Source organism: Notolepis coatsorum, assembly GCF_963971535.1.
Source record: "Notolepis coatsorum genome assembly, chromosome: 14".
In the NCBI taxonomy this organism is placed as follows: domain Eukaryota; kingdom Metazoa; phylum Chordata; class Actinopteri; order Aulopiformes; family Paralepididae; genus Notolepis; species Notolepis coatsorum.
Window position 1 is genome coordinate 87483758 of NC_140178.1, and position 25515 is coordinate 87509272.

Genomic DNA, 25515 nt, shown 5'->3' on the forward strand with positions numbered 1-25515 from the left:
CGGCCTCATACCACCAGGCGGCGGTATTGGACTTTTGCAATCTCAGACTCATTCCCTATGGTAACACTAGCCTTCCTGGATGGATTATGAATGGAAATAGTGAATAAAAGAAATAATGATCAAATAGCGAGTATACTCGTTGTTGGCGTCCAACGATTGGCGGCCAATAACGAGTATACTCGTCATTGGCAGTGAATGAGTTAAGAGTATAATAAGTATGGGGGTAACACATACAGAATAAATGCATGTAAACCACATTTTGTAAATGGTGGCATTTTACAGCATTAATATAGTTTTAGCACTGCAAACACCGGCATGTATCCCCATTCATTACAGCGCTGGTACACATGGCCATATGCCCACAGCGACCTCTGGCGCTGATCCTGTTAATAGATGGTTGATTATAGCTGATTGATGTGCCCTTACTGTAAAGTATTGGCTTGTACACGTACCTGATTATGATTGCTGCTATTACCATTACTGTTGTTGTTGTTGTTGATGTTTTTCTATTTGTGTTTGTTTGTTGTGTTTGTCATATTGTGTATATTCTGTCACGTGTGTTTATGTCTATATCATATTGTGTATATTGTCATGTGTGTTTATGTCTATATCATATTGTGTGTATTGTCGTGTGTGTTTATGTCTATATCATATTGTGTGTATGTCATGTGTGTTTATGTCTATATCATATTGTGTGTATGTCATGTGTGTTTATGTCTATATCATATTGTGTGTATGTCATGTGTGTTTATGTCTATATCATATTGTGTGTATTGTTGTGTGTGTTTATGTCTATATCATATTGTATCTTTGTTCCTGCCTAGACGACATCAAATGCTGGATGGCACACAATTTTCTACAGCTCAATCAGTCAAAATGTGAAATCCTCCTTTTCGGCCCTCCGAACCAAACCAGTGTCATTGCCAGCAGCCTAGGTAACCTGTCTCCCCTAGTCAAGCCCTTCATTAAAAACCTGGGCGTGTTCTTTGACCCCGAGTTTTCCTTCAATAGGCAGGTAAACTCGGTGGTGAAGGGGTGCTTTTTCCAGCTCCGGTCCATAGCCAAGATCAAGGCCATTCTCTCCCCCTCAGACCTGGAAAGAGTAATTCACACCTTCATATCCTCACGCTTAGACTACTGTAACTCCCTGTACCTGGGGCTAAATAAATCCACCATAGCCCGTCTACAACTCCCCCAAAACGCTGCCGCTATACTGCTCACAGGTACCCGGAAGAGAGCTCACATCACCCCTGTACTTGCCTCCCTCCACTGGCTCCTGGTGCGCTTTAGAATAGACTTCAAGGTCCTTTTATTGGTTTATAAAGCCCTGAATGGTAAGGCCCCTGCTTACCTAACAGACCTCCTCACCCCCTATACCAACGCCAGGGCCCTCAGATCGGCTGATAAGGGTCTCCTAACCACCCGTATGTCTAACTTCAAGTCTAGGGGGGGACGTGCTTTTGCGGTCGCAGCCCCTGACCTCTGGAACAGCATCCCCATGTCCATTAAATCTGCCCCCTCCATTGAGTCTTTTAAATCAAAACTCAAAACCCACCTATATCGCCTGGCCTTCCCTGACGCACTTTGACTCTTGCCGTACTTGTTGACGCGTTGTTCTGTTTTTCCTTTGTCTAGCCGTTGATTTTATTTTATTTTTCTGTTTATTTTATACTTTTCTTTGTACTTAGCTTAACTATGTGAAGCACTTTGGTTGACAAGCGTCATGTTTAAACGTGCTATACATTCAGTCATTTGGACGGAGTTGTTAAAACTCACTCCACTCAAACCAATAGAGTTATAATTCACTCTACTCAAAATCAAATTTAAATCGACGTGACTGGGGAAATGTTGCCAGTCAGTCAGCCAAAACAAATTCCTGGACGACTCCAAGGTCGAACTGAGTGCTGCTGGAGTCGAAGGCCCTCTTGGAGATAAGAGTGGCATGCGGCTGTCTCGTCTCGTTAGTGTGTGTTTACTCACTGAGAGGGAGGGGTTAGTGTGTGTTTACTCACTGAGAGGGAGGGGTTAGTGTTTGTTTACTCACAGAGAGGGAGGGGTTAGTGTGTTTACTCACTGAGAGGGAGGGGTTAGTGTGTGTTTACTCACAGAGAGGGAGGGGTTAGTGTGTGTTTACTCACTGAGAGGGAGGGGTTAGTGTGTGTTTACTCACAGAAAGGGAGGGGTTAGTGTGTGTTTACTCACTGAGAGGGAGGGGTTAGTGTGTGTTTACTCACAGAGAGGGAGGGGTTAGTGTGTTTACTCACAGAGAGGGAGGGGTTAGTGTTTACTCACTGAGAGGGAGGGGTTAGTGTGTGTTTACTCACTGAGAGGGAGGGGTTAGTGTGTGTTTACTCACAGAGAGGGAGGGGTTAGTGTGTGTTTACTCACAGAGAGGGAGGGGTTAGTGTGTGTTTACTCACTGAGAGGGAGGGGTTAGTCACGTGTGTGTTTACTCACAGGGCTGGGGCAGCGTTGTGGGGAGTGGTGCTGGGAGGGGGGCGACTGGGGGGCCGGGGTGGCGGGAGGGAAGGATGACATCATCTGCTGCTGCAGAGCCATCGCCTGCATGGTCATCTGCTGGGCCTGGAGCACACACGCACATGCACGCACACACACACACACACACACACACACACACACACACACACACACACACACACACACACACACACACACACACACACACACACACACACACACGCACACACACACACACACACACACACACACACACACAGATACACAAGGGCAGATATACACTGTTTGTCTGGGAAACTATTAGGGCTTTTCACACTGTATATTTGTAATATCCATGTTACACAGAAACACAAAACACAGAGAAAATACTATATTTAAAAAAAGATCCGTATACGTGTGGAACGAGGCCATATGATGTCAGCGTTTTCCATAAGCTCCAGTTTCACCCGTCCACGTGAATACACAGTGAATTATTTATTTAATATATTTGTATATCCCATCCCATTTAGTTCCTGGTTATTGCATTGCCCTACTGTCGGTCTGGGGAGGGTGTAGAACTATCGCATGCTTCCTCCGATACACGTTGAGTCGCCAGCCGCTTCTTTTCACCTGACAGCGAGGAGTTTCACTGGGAGAATGTAACGTGTGCAGAGGTTCACTCTATCTCCCCCAGATCCCCTCCCTGCTGAACAGGCAGTCACCGACCAGTAGGAGTCACTGTTTGCAACGACCAGGACTCATACCCCACCTGCTTCCCACCCGCGAACACTGCTACTACTTCGTAGGGACGACTGACCAAGCCGGAATGACCGCTGACAGCTGGATTCAAACCCAGAGTCTCTGCGGTGGTAGGCGAGTGCTTAGACCTATACGCTACCCAGCCGCCCAAATACACCGTGAATTCTGTGAAAATCTTCAACCTGACAGTTCTCGTGACCTAAAACACATTTTGTGGATGAAAGGCCAAACCGCAAAAACTATGGTTTAAAAAAAACCTGTGTGCGTGTGGACTTGGCCTGGGTCAACACGTAACTGGAAGTTAGCTTAACTCATTCATTTGGAGAAGCTTGTACCATTGACCATATTCACACAGCAGCCATTTTTCTCATGCTCACTCTTGGGGCGGGAACAGGGTGGAAAGGAACCTAACCTTAGCACGACATAAGAGCAAAATGGCTGCCGTGTGAATAATACAATAGAATAGTACACAGTACAACACATAGGAGACAGAGTGATAACAGACCAGGATGATGGCCTGTTGGCTGATGATGGCTTGCTGCTGCTGGGTCAGTACTGCCTGCTCTGATCCTGGACACAGAGAACACAACCCCACGACATATATTCACATACATATATACAATTCAGATACAATATAGACCTTTTCAGAAGAATTCCGGATGCTAGGGGAACAGCTTAGACCCAAGTTTATTTCCTGTCAGCTACTGTATTCATAGATATATATAAAGACTAGATGACTCACCCGCGCTGCAGGCCAACGGAGACCGACGTTGCCACATGGTGGCCATCTTGCTACAGGGTATCACGCCCACTCATAACATGAATGTCTATAGTGCATGTACTATTGAAATAACCATAGCTTGCTCAATTTTCAACCGTTTGTTATGTTAAAAACGTCAGAGATGTAGTTATCATACTGCATACTAATAATGGACTTTCATTCAAAGAAAATTATAAAAAATAAATCTTCCAAGCAAGAATCATAGCCACATTAATAACGTTTGTAATAAACCAAACCGTTTGTAAATCCGTCACAATTTCAGCGAGGTAAGAATATTTTTGTTTGTGCAGATCACTCACCTTAAAGCAGTAGTTAACTGTAGCAAGATGGCCGCCGGTGAACTACACAGGAGACTCCGCCTTGCGCCATCTAGTCTTCATATATCTATGATTGTATTAGCAAACACTGCAGCAATAATGCTGTATATTTATTTATTCTTACCGTATATATCTACCAACCTATCTGTACATACCTGTATATATCTGTAGATACCATATATATATCTATATCTATATATATATCTATACACTGCTGGCCAGTATAGTATATCACTGTACATATTGTTATTACAACTATGTACGTACATCTGATTCGCAGTACACTCAGTAGTACTGATTTATATATTTTATACCGAGTTTAATCACCTGTACATTGTATATTACTATTGCACTTTACTGTTACATTTGCACTCTGGTCGGATGCCAAACTTCTTTTCGTTGTACTGTACTTGTGCTGTATAATGACAATACATTTGAATCTAATCTGATCTAAAACAGGAAATAAACGTATACCTGTTTAGAATGTTTATGTTGTCATGTTTGAAAAGGCCTATACAGAACTATGCATCTAGTCCACGTAAAAAAAAATTAAAAAACACACACAAAACACATCCATTACACAGCAAACTCAGTATTTTCCTGTGATATATATATATATCTTAAACTAAGTTCATGCATAAGAAAATGACTTCATACAGCATAAAACTACAACTTCAAGCTTCACGGTCCAAATATGAGGCCCGCTGGCCGTCACACACCAACCTACACCACGCCCGCGCACACAGGGCCACACATGCTGGCTAACCATCCTCCCCCCTGTCCGGTTGTACCTGGCATCCCTGGCATGATGGGTAGACCTGGTAGGCCTGGCATGGTGGGCAGAGGGGGCATCCCTGGCAAAGTGGGCATGGGGGACAGACCGGGAACCCCAGTGATGGGGGAAATACCTATGCCGCCGTCTGCCACGGGAATGGCGGAGGGCGGGGGGGCAGTGGGGGGTCGTGCGGCAGGAGGGGCAGAACTGGACGGGAAGCGGGCGGGCGGTGAGCTGGGTGGGAACCGGGCGGGCGGTGAGCTGGGTGGCAGGCATGTAGCAGAACCAGATCCAATCGGATGGTCGTAAGGGTGCTGGGGCCGGTTGTATTGGTGATAGTGTTCTTCCTGTTGTTGTTGATGGTGGTGGTGTTGTTCTTCTTGTTGTTGTCGTTGTTGGTGGTGGTGGTGGTGTTGTTGTTGATGATGCTGTTGGTGGTGGTGGTGGTAGGCTGGGATAGGTGGCATCATCCCTCCAGCTACTGGCAGCACTGGCACAGCTTTGGGGCAGGAGGCAGGACACAGGGGTTAGGGACTGGGGAAACAAAAGCTTAGGGTCCGGTAGTTTGGGGTCAGATCAGAAGTGTAACGTGTGTAACTATCTAACTGTGTGTAACATGTGAAACTGTCTAACGGTATGTAACTGTCTAACTGTGTGTAACAGTGTGTAACTATCTAACTGTGTGTAACAGTGTGTAACTATCTAACTGTGTGTAACAGTGTGTAACTATCTAACTGTGTGTAACAGTGTGTAACTATCTAACTGTGTGTAACTGTGTAGCAGTGTGTAACTGTCTAACTGTGTGTAACTATCTAACTGTGTAAAACTATCTAACTGTGTGTAACAGTCTACCTGTGCGTAACAGTGTGTAACTGGCTAACCGTGTGTAATGTGTGAAACTGTCTAAGTATGTATAACGGTATGTAACTGTCTAACTGTGTGTAACTGTGTGTAACTGCATAACTGTGTGTAATGGTGTGTAACTGTCTAACAATGTGTAACAGTGTGTAACTGTGTTTAACGGTCTGTAACCGTCTAACTGTGCATAACTGTGTGTAACAGTGTGTAACTGTCTAACTGTGTGTAACAGTGTGTAACTGTCTAACTGTGTGTAACTGTCTAACTGTGTGTAACAGTGTGTAACTATCTAACTGTGTGTAACAGTATGTAACTGTCTAACTGTGTGTAACAGTGTGTAACTGTGTGTAACAGTGTGTAACTGTCTAACTGTGTGTAACAGTGTGTAGCAGTGTGTAACTGTCTAACTGTGTGTAACTGTCTAACTGTGTGTAACGGTATGTAACTGTCTAACTGTGTGTAACAGTGTGTAACTGTCTACAGTGTGTAACTGTCTAACTGTGTGTAACAGTGTGTAACTGTCTAACTGTGTGTAACAGTGTGTAACTGTCTAACTGTGTGTAACAGTGTGTAGCAGTGTGTAACTGTCTAACTGTGTGTAACTGTCTAACTGTGTGTAACGGTATGTAACTGTCTAACTGTGTGTAACAGTGTGTAACTGTCTAACTGTGTGTAACAGTGTGTAACTGTCTAACAGTGTGTAACTGTCTAACTGTGTGTAACAGTGTGTAACTGTCTAACTGTGTGTAACAGTGTGTAACTGTCTAACTGTGTGTAACAGTGTGTAACTGTCTAACTGTGTGCAACTGTCTAACTGTGTTAGAAGCAGATCATTGCTGAAAAGGAGGTGTGGTCTCAGTCAACCTTCCCTGGATAAATACAGGTGAATGTTAGGGTTGGATCAACTTTGGAGCTGGAAATAGGGCTGAGGGAATAAAGTTGAAGGTGGAACCAAGAGACTGAGAGAGTGAGAGAGAGAGAGAGAGAGAGAGAGAGAGAGAGAGAGAGAGAGAGAGAGAGAGAGATTTTTATTTTATTTTAGAAAAACATTTATTTACATAATTCTCATTACAATGCGTGTGTCAATACAATTAAATAACTAACTACACATTATATCGGGCAACATGTGTCCCCATCACACCTAAAACCACCTGAGATCTCGCAATTTTTAATTTTTTTTTAAATACACCTGTCCTTCTGCAACACAACAAAAAAAACATTGAAGCTCCACCCAAACAAAAAAAGTATCCATGCGTCCATTCAACACATAATATTTCATCAAGAACAACATATGAGCAACCCAAGAATGGCCCCGTCAGTCCATTTGTGTCCGTTTTTATATTCAGCGCATGAAATAGATCCCCTTCATCAGGACCCTCCGTTCCACTGAAATAATCCTGCAACAGGTATTGTCCCCCGATGGCATGAAAAAGATCCCCTTCATCAGGACCTTCCGTTCCACCGAAATAATCCTGCAACAGGTATTGTTCCCCGATGCTCCACGTTTCAGTCCAATCGTCCAGACAGACCCTGTTGTGACAGGCTGTCCTCAGCCCCAATAAAGAAACCACTTCCTCAGACCCGGCTACATCCACAACATCTTTCAGTTTCATTGTCCCAACTGCTTGCAGACACTGTCCAAGCCCAGGTCTACTCCCTTCCTGAATGTCCAGCCAGGCTCCACACATCAGAGGCTCCATTATCATGGTAATATTACATTATCCAATTTTCTGAGCTTCTGCACAATTTTTCTCATTCTAAAAACGTCCTGGGAAGTGTACCCCCCATTGTCCTTCAACCGCATTTGAGTCCTTGCTGAAAAAATAAACATCTCTAAATCTTCAAAAAAATCTTCCACTTTGACACTTCTCAAATTTTTTGTTGTGTGCAGGAACTGCTGTATCTGCCTGACTGCATAACATGTTTTCCGTTGTGAATCAGACACTTGAGAAGCATTTGGGAACTCATCTTCCTCAACACTTGAGACGTCTGCCCCCCATGCTGGACTGAGAGGAACCTGTGCCTTCTACACCCTCCTGACTCTCTTTGACCAAACTTGTCACTCCTTCCTTATCCTGAGAGCCCACCCCTCCATCACTTCCCACCACGCCATCCACTGTCTGACTGTTTACATTGTCCACCACATTCAGCTTTTTTCCTATTACTTCACTCGTCATGTTTTCCTTATTCCTTTTCTTACTCTGACGCGGTGTTGGGCTTGGGGGGACCAAAAAAAAACTCTGCTCTCCCCTGTTACCTCGCCACTTGTTGAAGGGGGGCAGCATCTCTGATTCCCACCTCCGTACCTACACTACCACTGGTTGAGGGGGGAACAGCGTCTCCCACCCCTCCCTCCTCTGTACCTGCACCACCCGCACCCCCCCCTGTTACCCCACAGTCGCCACTGGTTGAGGGGGGGCCAGCATCCCTCACTCCTCCCTCCTCTGTACCAATGCTCTGCTCCGTACCTGCTGCACCGACTCTGTGGCCCTGCAGCTGGATACTATCGGCTGCACTACTGACGGTCTGCAGAGGGATACTGTTGACACTGCTCGCAGCTCTGCTCTGCCACACTCCTCCCTTCTCTACACCTGCGCTGTGCGCAGTGCCTCGCTCCTCTTGGGGCTGACACAGAGGCTCCTCTGAGGGGGGAACAGCTCCCACCCCTCCCTTCTCTGCACCTGCACTACGCGCAGCTTCGGCTGCACTACTGACGGCCTGCAGAGGGATACTGTTGACACTGCTCGCAGCTCTGCTCTGCCACTTCACTGTCCCTGCTGCACTGCGCGCAGGCTGAGATTGTGCGCCTCTCCCCTCTTCCCTCACACAATCTCGGACTAAATGTCCCTCTTCTCCGCACTTGAAACACTTTGAGTTTCCAGAGTTCACAAAAACGACGTAGTCAAAATCATCAACTCTTAATTTTAAAAACAAATCAATCTCTTCTCTGTTGTTCTCGAGAATCATTCAAACTTGGCGTCTATGTGACACAACATGTTTTAACAGCGGAGATTTGCATCCAGATGACAGTTTTCTTATTGGGGAAATTATCCTCCCATATCGTGCAAGTTGATTTATCAGTATTTCGTCACTTATGAACGGCGGGATGTTATTTATATTAATCCTTCTGCCTGGTGTGGAGAGAGGCTCCACGGCAATAAACACATCCTCGATACTGACTCCGGATTCAACAACAGAGTGCACCTTCTCAAGACAGTCTAGGAAAATGACAACTCCACCGTTCATCCTCACGGCTGATTTCACACTTTTATGTCCAACGACCTTACCTATTGCCAAGCTGCAATCCTCTATGGACACATTAGAAGCATTAATCTTTACACCATGCTTCCTGCCGATTTTGGCAAACTCCATACTGGCGTCTGACGTCAGCCAGCAAAACAGCCTGGCCGACTGCCAAACAAACAAAACACTCCCACTTAACCCTATATACACCAAAACACACAGCAACCCAACACTACACTATAATACAATATCCCATAATCAAATTAACAAAATAGACAGATAAAGATAGAAAAAAACTCACTACACCTCCAACCTCCAACCTCCACTCTCCAATCTCTCCAATCTCATTCCCAGCATGCACTGAGAGAGAGAGAGAGAGAGAGAGAGAGAGAGAGAGAGAGAGAGAGAGAGAGAGAGAGAGAGAGAGAGAGAGAGAGAGAGAGAGAGAAACAGACAGTATGCAGGAGGGAGCGAGAGAGACAGAAAGAGAGACAGGAGAGAGACAGTGCGAAAGAGAAAGAGAGAAAGAGAGAGAGGGGGAAAGAGAGAGAAAGAGGGAAGAGAGAGAGAGAGAGAGCGAGAGAGAGAGAGAGAGAGAGAGAGAGAGAGAGAGAGAGAGAGAGAGAGAGAGAGAGAGAGAGATAATGACAGATGCCTATAGAAACTGAATGAGTCACCTGGGGTTGCAGTGAATGGCTGTCTGCATTATCTATGAGCTGACTGTACAGGGAGCAGCCATTACTGGCACAGAGCTGCAGCAGAGAACACGTTAAACTCCAACCCACTGATGACCTCAACTACGACCTGCTTCCTGCTCATTGTTATTGCCCAGCCTACTGTTCAGGAACCGTCTAAACATCTCCATAACAACGGTGTAATTAGACAATTAGAGAGAGAGAAGAAAAGACAGCGAGAACCTCATTTGCAGACTGAAGGTGTAATTCAACAAGAACAAAATATGGCTTATAATTAGGGATGCACCGAATGGAAAATTCTTGGCCGAAACCGATACCGAAAATAGGAAACAGTTGGCCGAAAACCGAATGCCGAAAGGCCGAAAATGATTAATATAAATATATATATAATGTTTTTTTTTTAGCTACCTGATTATGGCAAAAGACATGATTATGGCTAAACTTAACTTAAATAATATTAATAATCACTATTATGGGCCCATAAAACATTTATTCAGCACTTTTGAATGCATACATTAATTCCAGACTGTTAAGACTAAAAGACTACAACGATTGATGATGACTTCCTGTCCTCGCATTTCCATTTCCGGTTTAACGATACATTTTCAACAACAGATTGCTGCTAATTAAACACTTCATTTAAACGGAGTAACGTTAACGTTATGTCGAGTTCATACGTGTAGTGTAGTATGAACTCGTCATAGCGTTAACATTACTCAGTGTCCACTGTTGCTGCCACCGTTGCGTCGCAGATGGATGGTACACTGTTAGCTCCGTAGCTAATCCGCTCCTAGACTACTGATAGCAGTACCGTTAACGTCGGAGCTGATCAATACTCCGGTTTTTTCTAATTTAGTTTAGAACCGGGTTTCGGGGGGCATCCCTACTCCCAAGAGGAGTTAGTTATCACAGGCTGTAGAATGCAGGAAGAGCTGCCAAGCTGCTCACGTTACATGTTGCGCATGCTACCGGTATGTCTGTAGTCGCGTTTTGATGACGTCATCACAACAACACGTTATTTGACTTTCGGTCATATATTTTCGGTGCTAAAACCCTTTCGGCCAAAAGCCGAAAGAGCCTTTTTAACCATTTTCGGCCGATAATTTTCGGTGCAGAATTTTCGGTGCATCCCTACTTATAATGAATTGTTACTGATACTAAGGAACTCTTACACAGTGAATGAAGTAAGATAACTGATGTCCTCACAACCTATACCACCTTTCAAGTATACTTTTTTTAATACAGTAAATCTTTTTATTTCTCGGAATTCAATTTGGAATTCTAGCGGAGTTGTCCAATTGGCCGGTTGCCCTTGGTATCATTATTAGAACGTTCAGACCTCAAAGTTCTATCTTACATGAGAGCGTTGTACACCTGAAAGGGTGTTCATTGTCATTTCCCAGTCGTCTGGAACAGCTTTGATGCCCTAATTCACATAATGACAGTGTAATTATAAGATTAGAGAGAGAGAGAGAGAGAGGGGGGGGGAGAGAGAGATAGAGAGAGTGAGGCAATTGTAAAGCCTCTTTGAGTGATCAGAAGACTAAAAAAAGTGGCACCTGTATATAATTGCAACCATTGACCAATGAATATGACCTGCCTCTCATCTATATTATTTAAGACTTGTCCTGAATCCAACCACTCTGAATCCACTGTCTGAATATTTGCAGTTATCAGCGAGGGCACGACTTGAGACCCTACCATGGATTTAGAGGAGATTCCAATTCGAATTGATCAGACTGGAAGAGAGGATTGAGAGATAAAGAACTACATACAAGCAGTATGAGTGTAGTGTGTGGCAGTGGTGTGTAGTGGCAGTGGTGGTGGGACACACCTCCCCAAAGAGAGAGAGAGCAGGGGAGAAAGAGAGAGAGACAGAGATAGAGAAAAAAAGAGAGAGAGACAGAGAGAGAGGAGAGAGAGAGAAAGAGATAGACAGAGAGAAAGCAAGAAAGAGAGAAAAAGAGAGAGGAGAGAGAAATACACAGAGAAAGACAGAGAGGGAGAGAAAGAGAGAGAGAGAGAGAGAGAGAGAGATAGAGAGAGAGAGAGAGTAACGCTTCATCACCCATTCTGAAGCGTGTGTTTAAGACCCACTTAGAACAAGCTGAATTATTGATGATGGGAGAGACAGAGAGAGGGAGGGAAAGGAAGAGAAGGATGGGGAGGGAGAGAAGGATGGGGAGAGAGAGAAGGATGGGGAGAGAGAGAAGGATGGGGAGAGAGAGAAGGATGGGGAGAGAGAGATGAACCTCCCCATTTTGAAAACAAAAAACACAAACACACACATTTAAGCACACACAGTCACACACACACACACAGCGTCTCACACGCACACACAGCGTCACAGCTCTCACACACACACACACACACACACACACACACACACACACACACACACACACACACACACACACACACACACACACACACACACACACACACACACACACACACACACACACACACACACACACACACACACACACACACACACACACACACACACACACACACACACACACACACACACACACACACACACACACACACACACACACACACACACACACACACACACACACACACACACACACACAGTCTCACCTCCTGGGTGTATTCCGGGGGGGTAGGGCCGACTGGGAGGAGTGTCACCTTGCTCCCCCTCTCCTCCTTCCTCTCCTCCTGCGATACCTACTCCTCCTCCTCCCTTCATCCTCCCTGACACACTTCCCGTCTTCTCCATGTCCTGATGAAGAGAGAGAGAGAGAGAGAGAGCGAGAGAGAGCGAGAGAGAGAGAGAGAGAGAGAGAGAGAGAGAGAGAGAGAGAGAGAGAGAGAGAGAGAGAGAGAGAGAGATAATGGATCAAGGATCAGAGTTTTGGATGTTTTGGATGGCGTGAGAGAGGGAGAATGACTGAGGGACAGAGGGATGAAGAGAAGGAGAGAGACACAGGAGAGAGAGGGAAGTGAAAGGAGAGGGAGAGTATTCTATTGGTTGGTCCAGACCCCCTGAAGGTGAGTCATTAGAGCCATGGGAACAGAATCTCCCCCAGGGAGTACCGTACACACTGGAGTAGAGACCAGGCACGTGCAGAGGGGGGGGTTAGGGTTTAACACCTGCCCCTCTAAAGGTCTCTGCACGGCCCTGGTAGAGACAATACTTACAGTAGAAACAACTTGAAAAAATGGGGAAACAAAATATTTTCTTTGGTGTTCAAAGTTCAACCTGTTTGCATGGTTGACCATTTTGTGTCTGTGTATGTATGTGTGTGTGTGTGTGTGTGTGTGTGTGTGTGTGTGTGTGTGTGTGTGTGTGTGTGTGTGTGTGTGTGTGTGTGTGTGTGTGTGTGTGTGTGTGTGTGTGTGTGTGTGTGTGTGTGTGTGTTTGTGCGTGTGCGTGGGGGTGGGGGGGTTCAGAACCAGAGGACCATATTAACCTTCCAGTCACCCTTGTCGCAATTCTCGTCAAATAGCCTTTTTTCACGTGTGTTTGTGGATAGCATTGGCTATATTTTATGTATATGTCATATGCATGTTTTTGGCAAAGGGCTAAAGGTGTGATTCTTTTAAAGGTTGACTCAAGGGTTAAGGGAACGTGCCAACACTATGGAAGATGTGCTTACCGTCTTCTCCAGATCAGAGAGGATGGATACTGTGCATTCAGTAGAAAGCTACAGTAGCCGGCTGCAGGCTAGCGTAGACTTAACACAAAGGAATTTTCTCTGTAATTTTTCTGTCTTCCAACATGGCTGCCTGTAACATACTGTAGCAACCATTGTTTTGTACATTGCAATGGAAGAGACAATGGTTGCCATGTGCAAAACAACCGTTGCTATGTGTTGATATATGAGAAATATATCAACAAAAACATATTAATTTGGTGTATTATTACTGGATCTTGTAAACGAGTCACAGTAGAACAGTAATATTGTGCTTTTCCAGTGTTTTACCTACTCTACCACTGCACAGAAATTAGGCATTTTCTTTTGAAAGTGGTAACCGGTTGTTACAGGCAGCCATGTTGGAAGAAAGAGAACCACACCAACAATCATTTCCCGGTATTGCCCGGCGTTACAGTCCTATACGGTAGACATTTAAGGCAGCTCAGTAACTTAATCACCCCCTGTCTGGTCCATTCATAACAGACCCACTGAGTCACATGCTCCATTCATCCATCAACGCTCCATTCACATTCAGTAGACAGGGGGTCAGGTGGAATGGACAAGATTCTCATCACGTGTTCCATAGCACTGCAGTATAGAGAGAGAGAGAGAGAGAGAGAGATAGATAGATAGATAGATAGAGAGAGACAGAGAGAGAGAGAGAGAGAGAGATAGATAGATAGATAGATAGATAGATAGATAGATAGATAGATAGATAGATAGATAGATAGATAGATAGATAGATAGATAGATAGATAGATAGATAGATAGATAGATAGATAGATAGATAGATAGAGAGAGAGAGAGAGAGAGAGAGAGAGAGAGAGAGAGAGAGAGAGAGAGAGAGAGAGAGAGAGAGAGAGAGAGAGAGAGAGAGAGAGAGAGAGAGAGAGATGTATGTCACAGACAGACGATGTATGAATGTGTTCCTCACCATGCTTCCATCAGACAGGACGGGGTCAAACAGACTGTCCAGGTAACGGTCCATTCCTCTCTGAGTCTGACCATCACTCAGCGCATCCGACTCCACTGAACAGCAGCATACAGTAGACACACGTGGCAGTCAATGAGACATGTAAACTGAAACTGCCATTGTATAATATAAATAATACATATACGTGTATAATATAATAAAAGTATTTCTTTCCTTTTAGGAAACATTTATATTTCACAGTTTACAGTGTAATTATTAGTACAGGGTCAGTTGTTGTCAGACTGTGGGGCCTCTCAAATCAGTAAACTCAACCTACGAGTTGAACAGAGATCACTGAGGTACCGACTCAGCTGCAGTGACAGAGTGTGTGATGTGCTGGCGTACCATGACTGTAGTATCCATCAGAGTCAGGCAGGCTGTAAGCTGGTCTGCTGTTGGTGAGAGGCAGTGAAGGAGGCAGCTCATCGTCAGAGTCAAACCCACTGCCAAACAGAGTCCTGGGAGACAGTAGAACACAGTAGAATAGAATATATGAATCCCAACCTTAGCAATGAGCATGACATAAGTGCAAACTAGCCGTCGTGTGAATATGGCCTGGTGTAAACAAGCTCTGTTGACGTGCTTTGTATGCACTACATTAACACATTGGACGCCAGACCCGAGATAAGTCGGGTTAACTCGCCATCGCTTGAGCGCCAAACCCGAGAAAAGTCGGGTTTTGGTCATTATTTCTTTTATTCGCTATTTCCATTCATAATCCATCGAGGGAGCCTGATGTTATCATTGGGAATGGGTCTGAGATAGCAAACGTCCAATACCGCCGCCTAACGCCTTGCAGCCGGTATTGCACATCCTTGGAAACCCTCTGGCTCAGCCTGTACGTCGATCTAAAAAGTCCGGTCCGGGTTTTCCTTGTCGGGCAGGAGTAACGTTTATAACACATGGATTGGGGAGAATCAAGCACCGTCGATTCATGTTCTTTGGTGGATTATGTTAGCAACACGATCGACATCAATACTTGGAATGGTGATCAGATATTTGGAATAGTCTTTTTGCAGTACATCCTAGTCAAGCTATCAATCTTGCGTTGATCCAATAATTCCTTGCCCACGATCGGAGCGTGTGTCTGTAATGTACTGTGTAGCGCAGGGCTATTCAACTAAATTGTTCAGGGGGCCACATTGTCAGAAACCCAAGGGGCCAGGGGCCGGACTGCCACGGCGCCTCCCCGTGCTATAAATATATGTACACTTGACACAACACGCAACCACATTTTCACAACTTTTATTTAACTACATTGCAAAAGTAGTATACTTTTCAAAAAAAGTGCTTCATTTATGTGCCACATCTGCAACATCTCCTGCAAAAAGTGCTTCATTTATGACTGTGCAACAACTGCAACATCTCCTCTTCAACATTTCAATATAAAAATAAAATAAAAAACAAACAAGTGCATGATGTGCATCTGAACATTCTAACATCAACACTTGAACAAAAAAACACATTTATAGTGCAGCTGAGCTTATGAAAAAGTGCTTCATGTCTGTGCAACAACAGCAAATCACAGCATCTTATTAGCACTTATTGTCCACTCTTAACTCTCAAACATCAGGGGGGTGGGGGGCAGACAGGCCTAGCCTACATACACACATCTAATGAGAGTGATTGCACTTCTTTGACTGGGCAATGGCAGAGAAAGAGGGTTCATAGGAAGTGAGGGCTACCCGCAAACAGTGATGCAAATGCTCATTTGTCAAGGAGGCACGGTTGCTTGTTTTAATGGCATTCATGTGAGAGAAACTGGATTCAGAGGTGTATGTTGAGCCAAACATTGTTAGCACAGATATTGCCAGCGTTTTTATTTTGGGGAATGTCTTGACATGAATACACTTTATCCAAAATGTTGTGGTGGATTCATTCTCAAGTGCCTGCTTCAGAGCAGATGATGCTTGCATGTCAATTATTTCAAGTTGCAGGAGACCTTCATCAATGTGAAGTGATGCAAGGAACTCTTGTCCTTTTGTGGAAATAGCAGCTACATTGGCAAATGGGTTGCTCACAAAATGCATCAATTCTCTGGACATGTCAAATTCATCAAATCGACTTGCAAAGTTTTCCCTCAATTTATCAATGAAATCTGTCATTAATTGAGTGACTTTTGGCTCAATTGTGTGTGTTAACGTTGACACGAAAAGAAAAAAGTATCATTTTTTATTGTCATGTAATCTTTGGCGGGCCGGTCAGAATCATCCCGCGGGCCGGATCTGGCCCGCGGGCCGCCAGTTGAATAGCCCTGTAAGCGTATTCCGTTGGTGACAATCGAAGCATAGAACCCCCCCCCACCCTTTCATGCATGCATGATGAAACATAATACCGATAATATTTGATTGATTTCAGATTAATTGTTGATCCAAGCGAGGAATGGCACGGTTTCTAGTGAATGCACTAAACGCTGCTTAGCTGTGTTTCCTGGTATTACACAGAATTACTCTAAAACTATACTCATATTCACCACAGTATAAAACGGGAATGTATGGATGAAAAAAAAATTTAAAATCACAAATTGAATGATAGATACTCAATGTCAAATGGGCAATAGTTTTATATCCATAGCTATAATATTGGTATGGTATGGTTTATTTCTTAATCCCAGAGGGGAAACATGGTTTGCCACCAGAGCGAATACACATATACAAACATGAAAGACACAGTTACATGATACAATACACTACAGGATACACAACACAATAGGAGAGCCTCTTATCACAGTGCTATCGGTGTTCGTAATTTTTTTTTACCGCAGCAGGTACAAAGGACCTTCTCAATCGCTCAGTAGAGCATTGAGGCATCAACAATCTGTTACTAAATGAGCTTCGCAGAGCATCGAAAATATTAAACAATGGGTGGCCTACAAAAGATAAAATGGTGTTCAGTTTAGTCCTGGTTCACTTGGCTATGGTGATCTCCAGGGAATCAGGAGGAAGGCCAATCACTGAGCCAGCCTTTTTAATGATTTTATTTATACGTTTTCTGTCCAAAACAGTGATGCTGCCCCCCCAGCAGAGAACAGCATTGAACAGGACACTAGCCAGGATACCTTGGTAGAATACATAGAGAAGTGACCTGCTGATGTCGAAAGAACGAAGTTTTCTCAGATGAAAGAGCCGAGACTGGGCATTTTTAAACACAGAATCTGTGTTCTGCTTCCAGTCCAGCTTACCGTCCAGGTGAACGCCAAGGTATCTATAGGACTGGACTATTTCAACCTCCTGCCCCCTAATGATGACAGGAGAGACATTCACCTTCTTCCTACTGAAGTTGATGACCAACTCCTTGGTTTTTTCTATGTTTAATTCCAAGAAGTTGGCATCGCACCAGTGGACAAATGAGTCAATCTCCTTTTTATAGGCTTGGTCATCACCTTTGTTGATGAGACCGATAAGCGCAGTATCATCAGAAAATGTTTGCATATGGCACATGGCCTCGCTATGTCTGCAGTCCGCAGTATAAAGAACAAAGAGGAAGTGCGATAAAACTGTTCCCTGGGGGGCTCCACTTTTTGTCCAGATGACATCCGATACTATGTCATCCAGCCTGACAAACTGAGGTCGAGGAACAAGATATTTCGTGCACCAAGAGATGGTTGAGTTGTGCAGTTTAAGCTGAATAATTTTGTTTGCTAGGATATGTGGCTGGATTGTATTGAAGGCGCTAGAAGAATCAAAGAACATTACCCTAACAGAGCTGGCAGGCGATTCAAGGTGGCTATACATTTGGTGCAACATAAAAATCAGTGCATCGTCGACTCCTACACTCTTCCTATATGCAAATTGCAAGGGGTCTAAATAAAGGTGCCACCTGCTCCCTGAGGTGGCCCAGCACAACCCTTTCAAAACATTTCATGATGTGACATGTCAGAGCAATAATGGTCTCAGGTTAGTGAGGCTATTACGCACATTGTTCTTTTTAGGAATAGGGACAAGACATGATGTTAACCACATTACAGGAAGGGCAGATGAAGACAAAGATAGAGAAAAAAGATAATGAAAAACATGGCACAATTGGTCAGCACAGACCTTGAGGGTGCGTGGATAAATACCATCAGGCCCGGGGCCCTTGTTTACCTTTATGCGCTTAAACTCCTGACAAACCTCTTCAATAGAGATGACAATAGGGGGACAACTGTCCACAGGACTAGGCTGAGCCAGAGAGGAGAGGATACTCTCCTGCTCAGCAGAGAAATCAAATTGATCAAACCTAGTAAAGAACTGGTTTGCATGATTAACATCAATCTCAGGGCCCAGACAACTGGGATTGTTGGTCCAATCAGTGATTGATTTAATGCCTTTCCAAAGGCCCCTGGTATTGGTATTGGACATTTGTCTTTCTACCCTATCTTTATATTTAAGTTTAGCTTGTTTTATTTTAGCTTTCAGCTCCTTTTGAGCATGTTTAATCATATCTCTATCACCTGTGGATAATGCCCTCTTCTTTTGGTTAATTGCAGCTTTCACCTCCCTGGACATCCAAGGTTTATCATTGGGGAACGTTTTAATTGTTTTACAGAGGATGGCACCATCAACACAGAAATGTATTTACAGTATGTAGGCAGTGACTCTGTCAGCTTTACTGTCCAGGTCGAGATCAGCGTTGTCTAAAAATATAGACCAGTCAGTACATTCAAAGCTCCCTTGTAATTTATCACAAGCGTCATCAGACCACACACCAGTGGCGGTTTCTCCACTAGGGGCGCTGGGGCGCCGCCCGCCCTGGTAAAGAGAGAGGGGAAGAAGAAAATGTTTTATTTGAATTTTTTATTTTAGAGCCCTAGAAATAAAATAAACATGTTTAAAATGAATAATATTTACTCATTTTAAGTATGTTTGTGTTTCCAATGCACAATATAACGTTAACCCTTTCTCTGCCACGCTTATATCCATCCTTATACCATCCTCTGCCAGCTCTATTTGTCTATGGAGATGTTCCCCTTCTTTGCAGGGCTATAACTTTTTAAATTGTATTGCTAAATTGACATTACTATGGCCAACGTCAAGTATCTATCGTTTAGGATGTAGCAACGTTCTACTTTTTCATTCACATATTCATACTAAAATACGGTCTAAAGTAGGGGTGGACGGTATGGTCTAAAATGTATATCACGGTATAATTTGAAGCATAGACGGTAACGGTATATATCACGGTATCAGTGTTTCCGTTAGAATACTTTTTTTTGCCTGATAGGCAGGCTATATAAAGAATGACATCCTCAAGGCATGTAGATTTATAATATTTTAACTTAAAACTAGGCTACTTTTGCGTATAAAGTCATTATATTCCAAATAAAATAAGTCCCGAGTCGAGACTCCGTGCTGCTCCCATTGCAAACAGCGGGGCTGGATGCTGGATTTTGCTAGAAGCATATCGCTGCTGTCGGGACAAAACCTCATAACTCCAAAAACCCAACTTTTCAGCAGATGAAAAAAACTAACACAGATTTGAGGGTGAATAGAGTTAGGAGGTTTAGACAGATGATCGGTTTAATGCTTTCCCATTGTTTAAACTTTGTAAAACCCACACACACATATGGAGGATAGGGATGGGTACCGAATTCGGTACTTTTGAGGTACCGAACCGAAACACGTCGGTACTACCGAGTATCGAATCAAGTGAGAAACCAAAAAAAATATATAAAAAATATATTTTTTTTTTTACTTTTTTTTTTTTTCATGTCAACGTTCACACGCACAATATATGCTTACCTAGGATTTGACTTGATTCAACAACAAAGCAGTCGGAGCAATGACAAGCCGAAAACTGTCGAAATTGTAGTTATTTGAAGTTTGGATTTATTTATTTTTACAACTGAGGTAGGTAAATTAAATTTCTTGAGACTAAAGTACCGAAAAAAGGTACCGTTGGGTACCGGTATCGATTCACAGGTACCGGTACCGGTATCGGTTCAAATGTGAAAGGTACCCATCCCTAATGGAGGATGATCTACGGAGTTGATTTCTATAAAAAAAAAAAAAAAATTAAATGGAGTTATGAGGTTTTGTCCCGACAGCAGCGATATGTAGCTGCAGAGCCGCAGAGCCAGGGGCGCTTTCAGGTCTGGTCACATGCCCGCTCAACAGCGCCCCCCCACCCAACGGCTGAATTGCCAATGGCTGAATTGGAGTATTGCACTGTGCAATACTCCAATTCAGCCATTGGCAATTCAGCCGTTGGGTGGGGGGGCGCTGTTGAGCGGGCCTGTGACCAGACCTGAAAGCGCCCCTGGCTCTGCGGCTGTGCAGCTGCATGCTATTCGCAAATCCACTGCTGCAGCCGTCCTCCCGCTGCAGCCGTCGTTATCATAACACTACACACATATCATAATGTTTACAGCAAACTGTAGTTGATCACCAGGTATGTTTTATTAACGTAGAATAATTCATATAAGAAAAACGATAGGGAATCTCTTACCTTTCTCCACTAGTTAAAAATGCCAGGAACTGAAATTGAAACTTGCTGTGCGCCGCGGTGATATGTGTTTATTATGAAATGACAATTGCGTGTTGACACGCCCACTGCGCGAAGCCTCTCTAAATAACTTTTCCAGTTTGCACATATCTATTATCTATGACTAATTCTATCTATTTTTAGGGGCAAATGTGATTGAAATAGTCGCGCTGTGGTTACATGACGTCATTGCTATTTTAGAGCTGCCTCCTCTACCGGTTACACTGTATAGTCAAAATCCATACCATAGAGCAAATTCATACCGTTATACCGGTTATACCGTTATATACCGTCCACCCCTAGTCTAAAGTATAAATATGTTTTTATCGTTTTCTGCAGCATTCTGCATAACGTGAGTTATAGCCCTAAATACATATATTAGATCATCAAATGTAGTTTGATACCGATTGACGTCAGATAAAAAATGTCAATTGTACAAGGTCCTACACGTCATGCCTCATCATCTGCTGGTGACCGGAGGGGGGGGGGGGGGTTTATAAGTCCGTGGCCCGACGTTAAATCATTTATTTAGTATGGGTGATATGTTGATCGGAGCAGTGTGTATGTATAATAATAATCAAACACGCTGAAACTCACCGCAGCTTCCTCGTAGCGTTGGGCGATCAGCGTGGAGCAGAAAGTTCGCTATTATGGGATGTCGATCTAGTGTGGTCCAGTTCCAGGTTGTATAATACTATATACGTCCAAATCATGTTGTTTATCGAGTTATTGGCAACGGATCGCTATCCAGTGTATCAAGCTGGAGTCCCGCTAGCGATAGCGAGTGGCCGGACGAAATATGGGTGAGCACCACTTCCGGCGCGTCACTTCCGGTTTTGGCGATTCGCCGATCGGCCACCAGATGGCGGTCTTGAACCGTTGGAGAGTTGAGAGGAGATCAACAGCAAGTCCTCAAGTCTCCGTGGGTGAAATATGATTGCCATGACAGATTTTTGAAATATTGATCTCAAAGACGCTGTACGACGTCATTGGCAGATTAAGCATGGCGAGCAATGACGTTAAAGTCGTCGTTGGCGATTAAAGGGTTTTAATATATCAAATATAAATAATTGTTTTCATTCACAGGAAGTCACTGTCTGAAAGAGAGTAACTATACCTCTCAGGCACGGGCGAGACGTATCGCGCACGGCAGGGGGCGTGCACTGATTTCATCGCTGTATCCGTCGCAGCCAATGAAAATAGGTCAAGCAAATAAATTTCGCCTATCAGTGCGTAACGCACTGTGCGTTGAAATATGATGAATATGATGGAAGCCGGGCGCGTTTTTCAAGCGATCTAGATCATCTAAGCAAGCAGGGTCCTTCCGTCTGTCCTTCCTGCTGTATTGTCAGTCACGCCCCCAGTTCGGACAGTTTGAAAACAAGTAGTACTTTGTGGTGCCTAACTTGGCTAACAAGAAGCTATATGGCTAGCTGGATGCAGTGGACATGGACATCAACACAGTCTGGACAGTGGATATACACTTTATCAAGCCCTTCTGCCTGCTGGACAGTGGTGCGTTTCAACTAAACAAGTGAGAGTCTCTCTCTCTCTCTCTCTCTCTCTCTCTCTCTCATCTCTCTCTCTCTCTCTCTCGCTCTCCCTGTTAGAGCGATGCTGTGTTGTTGTTGAACTAACTAATTAATTTCGCCGCGGGGGGGGCCATAATCACCCGGGACAATGAATGGTAACTTGTTAAAAAGGACAAGATATACATAAGTGATTATTTTTTGATGGATCAGAGAGAGAGAGAGAGAGAGAGAGAAGAGAGAGAGAGAGAGAGAAGAGAGAGAGAGAGAGAGAGAGAGAGAGATAGAGGGGGGAATAGGGGGAGAGAGAGAGAGAGAGAGAGAGAGAGAGAGAGAGAGAGAGAGAGAGAGAGAGAGAGAGAGAGAGAGAGAGAGAGAGAGAGAGAGAGAGCTGTGCGTGTTTGTGTAGGTAGGGCTATTGGAAAACGTGGTTGCATTTGACTGACTGTGATCATATATTGATTGATGGCAATGGTGATAATATTCGCCAATGCGTGCGTACATGTTTGCAAAATGTTTGGTATAGCGCCCCCTCTGGAGAAGAATTCACGAGCCGCCACTGCCAAACACGCACAGTTTTCGACTTTAATAGGCTGTCTCTGGATAACAGGAGAATAGCTAGGCATCACAGATAACAGATTATGATCAGATTGTCCAGAGGGGGGAGCCGCTTCGTAACGTAAGGGCCCGCGTAGGGCACTTAACAAACTGCTTGAAGGACGGCAGAGTGGAGGACAATGTACAGTTATTAAAATCTCTGTTTATTATCACGAGCGAATCAGGCGAGGCGCGCTGCAGGTCATGTGTGACTCGGGATATTGACTCGGTAGCAAGCTTCGCGTTGGCAGTTGGAGGGATGTAAGCCACCAGCACAATAACATGACTGATCTCTCTCGGGAGATAATACGGGCGGGCAACTCACCGCAAGCAGCTCAATGTTCGGATCACAGGCTTTCTCCTTCACCGTGACATGGAAGGATGACACCACTGGTCATTAGAGTACAAGCAAACGCCCCCACCTTGTTTCTTGCCGGTCCTTTCAAAGTCTCTGTCCATCCAATGTAACGAGAAGCCATCCATTTTCACATGGGATTTGGGAATTTTATCTGAAAGCCAGCTCTCTGTGAAGCACAGCAGGCTGGACTGTCGGTATAAGCGATTAATATAGTTTTTAGCCCTACAAACACCGGCATGTATCCCCATTCATTAAAGCGCTGGCACACACGGCCATACGGCCCACAGCGACCTCTGGCGCTGAATGTGTTAATACAAAGCTCTATAATTGTAAGATGATTTCTACACTGACAATCTGACCTTCTGACAATATCATAATCCATATGGAATCTGCCTTCTACATAATGACTTTTATATTAAATATGAATAATATATTGCATTTAATAAAGGTTAGAGATCGTCCTCCCTGATTACAAGGAATGTTCTTGCATGTTAAGAGATCCTAGTCCTTAATGTGAACTTGTTGTATAAGTGTCACATATACGTACACATATAATATCATGTACGCCCTAGTGTCAGTATGGCCTTGGGTAGTGTACATCTGGCTTACTTTAACCCTTCCACTACCACACTACAGAAGGTTAACCTTTCACTACCACACTACAGACGGTTAACTCTCTGTAGTGTGGTAGTGAAAGGTTACCCTTCTGTAGTGTGGTAGTGAAAGGTTTAACCCTTTGTAGTGTGGTAGAGAAAGGGTTAACCCTTTGTAGTGTGGTAGTGAAATGGTTAACCTTATGTAGTGTGTTAGTGAAAGCGTGAAAAGTGAAAGCAACAGTGGCTCGGGAGGTAGAGTAGTTGTCTGGTAATCCGGAGGTTCCCGGTTTGGTTCCCACTTCATTTCCTCACTGTGTCATTTGTTCTTAGCTAGAATTCTAGACAGCAGTAACTGCACACGACAGGGGTTTAATGGAACAATGGCGGGACAACAGGGTCTCAGTGGTCTTGTATGCAGTGGGCTTGGACTTGACAGAATGTATTGTTGAAAGTGAAGACGAGGAGAAGAAGGGGAGCCCGCTCAGCTCCGGGAGAAATGTGTGAAAATTGTTTAGAAAAAGCTCACGCGGTGCTGATCTTGTTGGTGACCAGTGGTGGCAGCACTGACCGTTCATTGAATGGAGACTTTGGAAAGAATGGTAATTTTATACTGTATTTCAGCAGCAGCGAAAAACACAATGCAAATTTGCAATAATTAGGAGCGGCTGGGTAGTGCAGCTGGGACTAAGCACTCGCCTACCACCACAGAGACTTTGGGATCGAATCCAGCTGTCAGCGGTACATCTGGCTTGGTCAGGTCGTCCCTACTAACACAATTGGCAGTGTTAGCGGGTGGGAAGCCGGTGGGGTATGTGTCCTGGTCGTTGTAAACTGCGACTCCTACTGGTCGATCGGGGCGCCTGTTCAGCAGGAAGGGGATCTGGGGGAAATAGCGTGAACCTCACGTTCCCCCAGTGAAACTCCTCGTTGTCAGTAGGAGGCATGTGGTAGTCTACACACCCTCCCCAGGCCGACAGTGGGGCAATGCGTGCAACGACCAGGAAGGGAATTGGCATAACGACAAACAATTGGATGGGTGAAAAATACAGAAAGAAAAACATTTCAATTGCAATAATTAGTTAGGACGAGTTTTGACGTAACCCTCAGGAATCTACAGCGGTTTGTACTAGAGCTTTGTATACAATGCATACAAAGCTTGTCAATAGAGCTAGGTGTGAACATGATTCACGCAGGGTCTTCAGCATTTAAATTGTGTATGTGTGTGTGTGTGTGTGTGTGTGTGTGTGTGTGTGTGTGTGTGTGTGTGTGTGTGTGTGTGTGTGTGTATAGTGTAGTTGTGCTGAACTCACAGACTGGTGTTTGTCCTGACCCTTGCAGGGTCCTCAGCGCTGATGATGAAGTAGCTCTTCTGTTTGGGGAAGTCGGCTGGAAGCTCCAGGTCTGAGATCAGGTCCATCACATAGTCGTGACCCGCTAACTCCACCCCACT

The 25515-nt window shown here is 44.3% G+C and overlaps 1 protein-coding gene across 1 annotated transcript in view; it reads right to left on the reverse strand.

Moving 5' to 3' along the window:
• myo15aa (myosin XVAa) overlaps positions 1-25515 on the reverse strand; it is a gene marked incomplete at both ends in the record, with an annotated part of 162716 nt that overhangs the window by 42054 nt on the left and 95147 nt on the right. Inside the window, 8 exon segments of the mRNA XM_084329168.1 lie at positions 2458-2583; positions 3722-3786; positions 5106-5296; positions 5519-5588; positions 12493-12622; positions 14485-14579; positions 14869-14981; positions 25376-25499. Of these exon segments, the coding sequence (XP_084185294.1) occupies positions 2458-2583; positions 3722-3786; positions 5106-5296; positions 5519-5588; positions 12493-12622; positions 14485-14579; positions 14869-14981; positions 25376-25499 (914 nt within the window).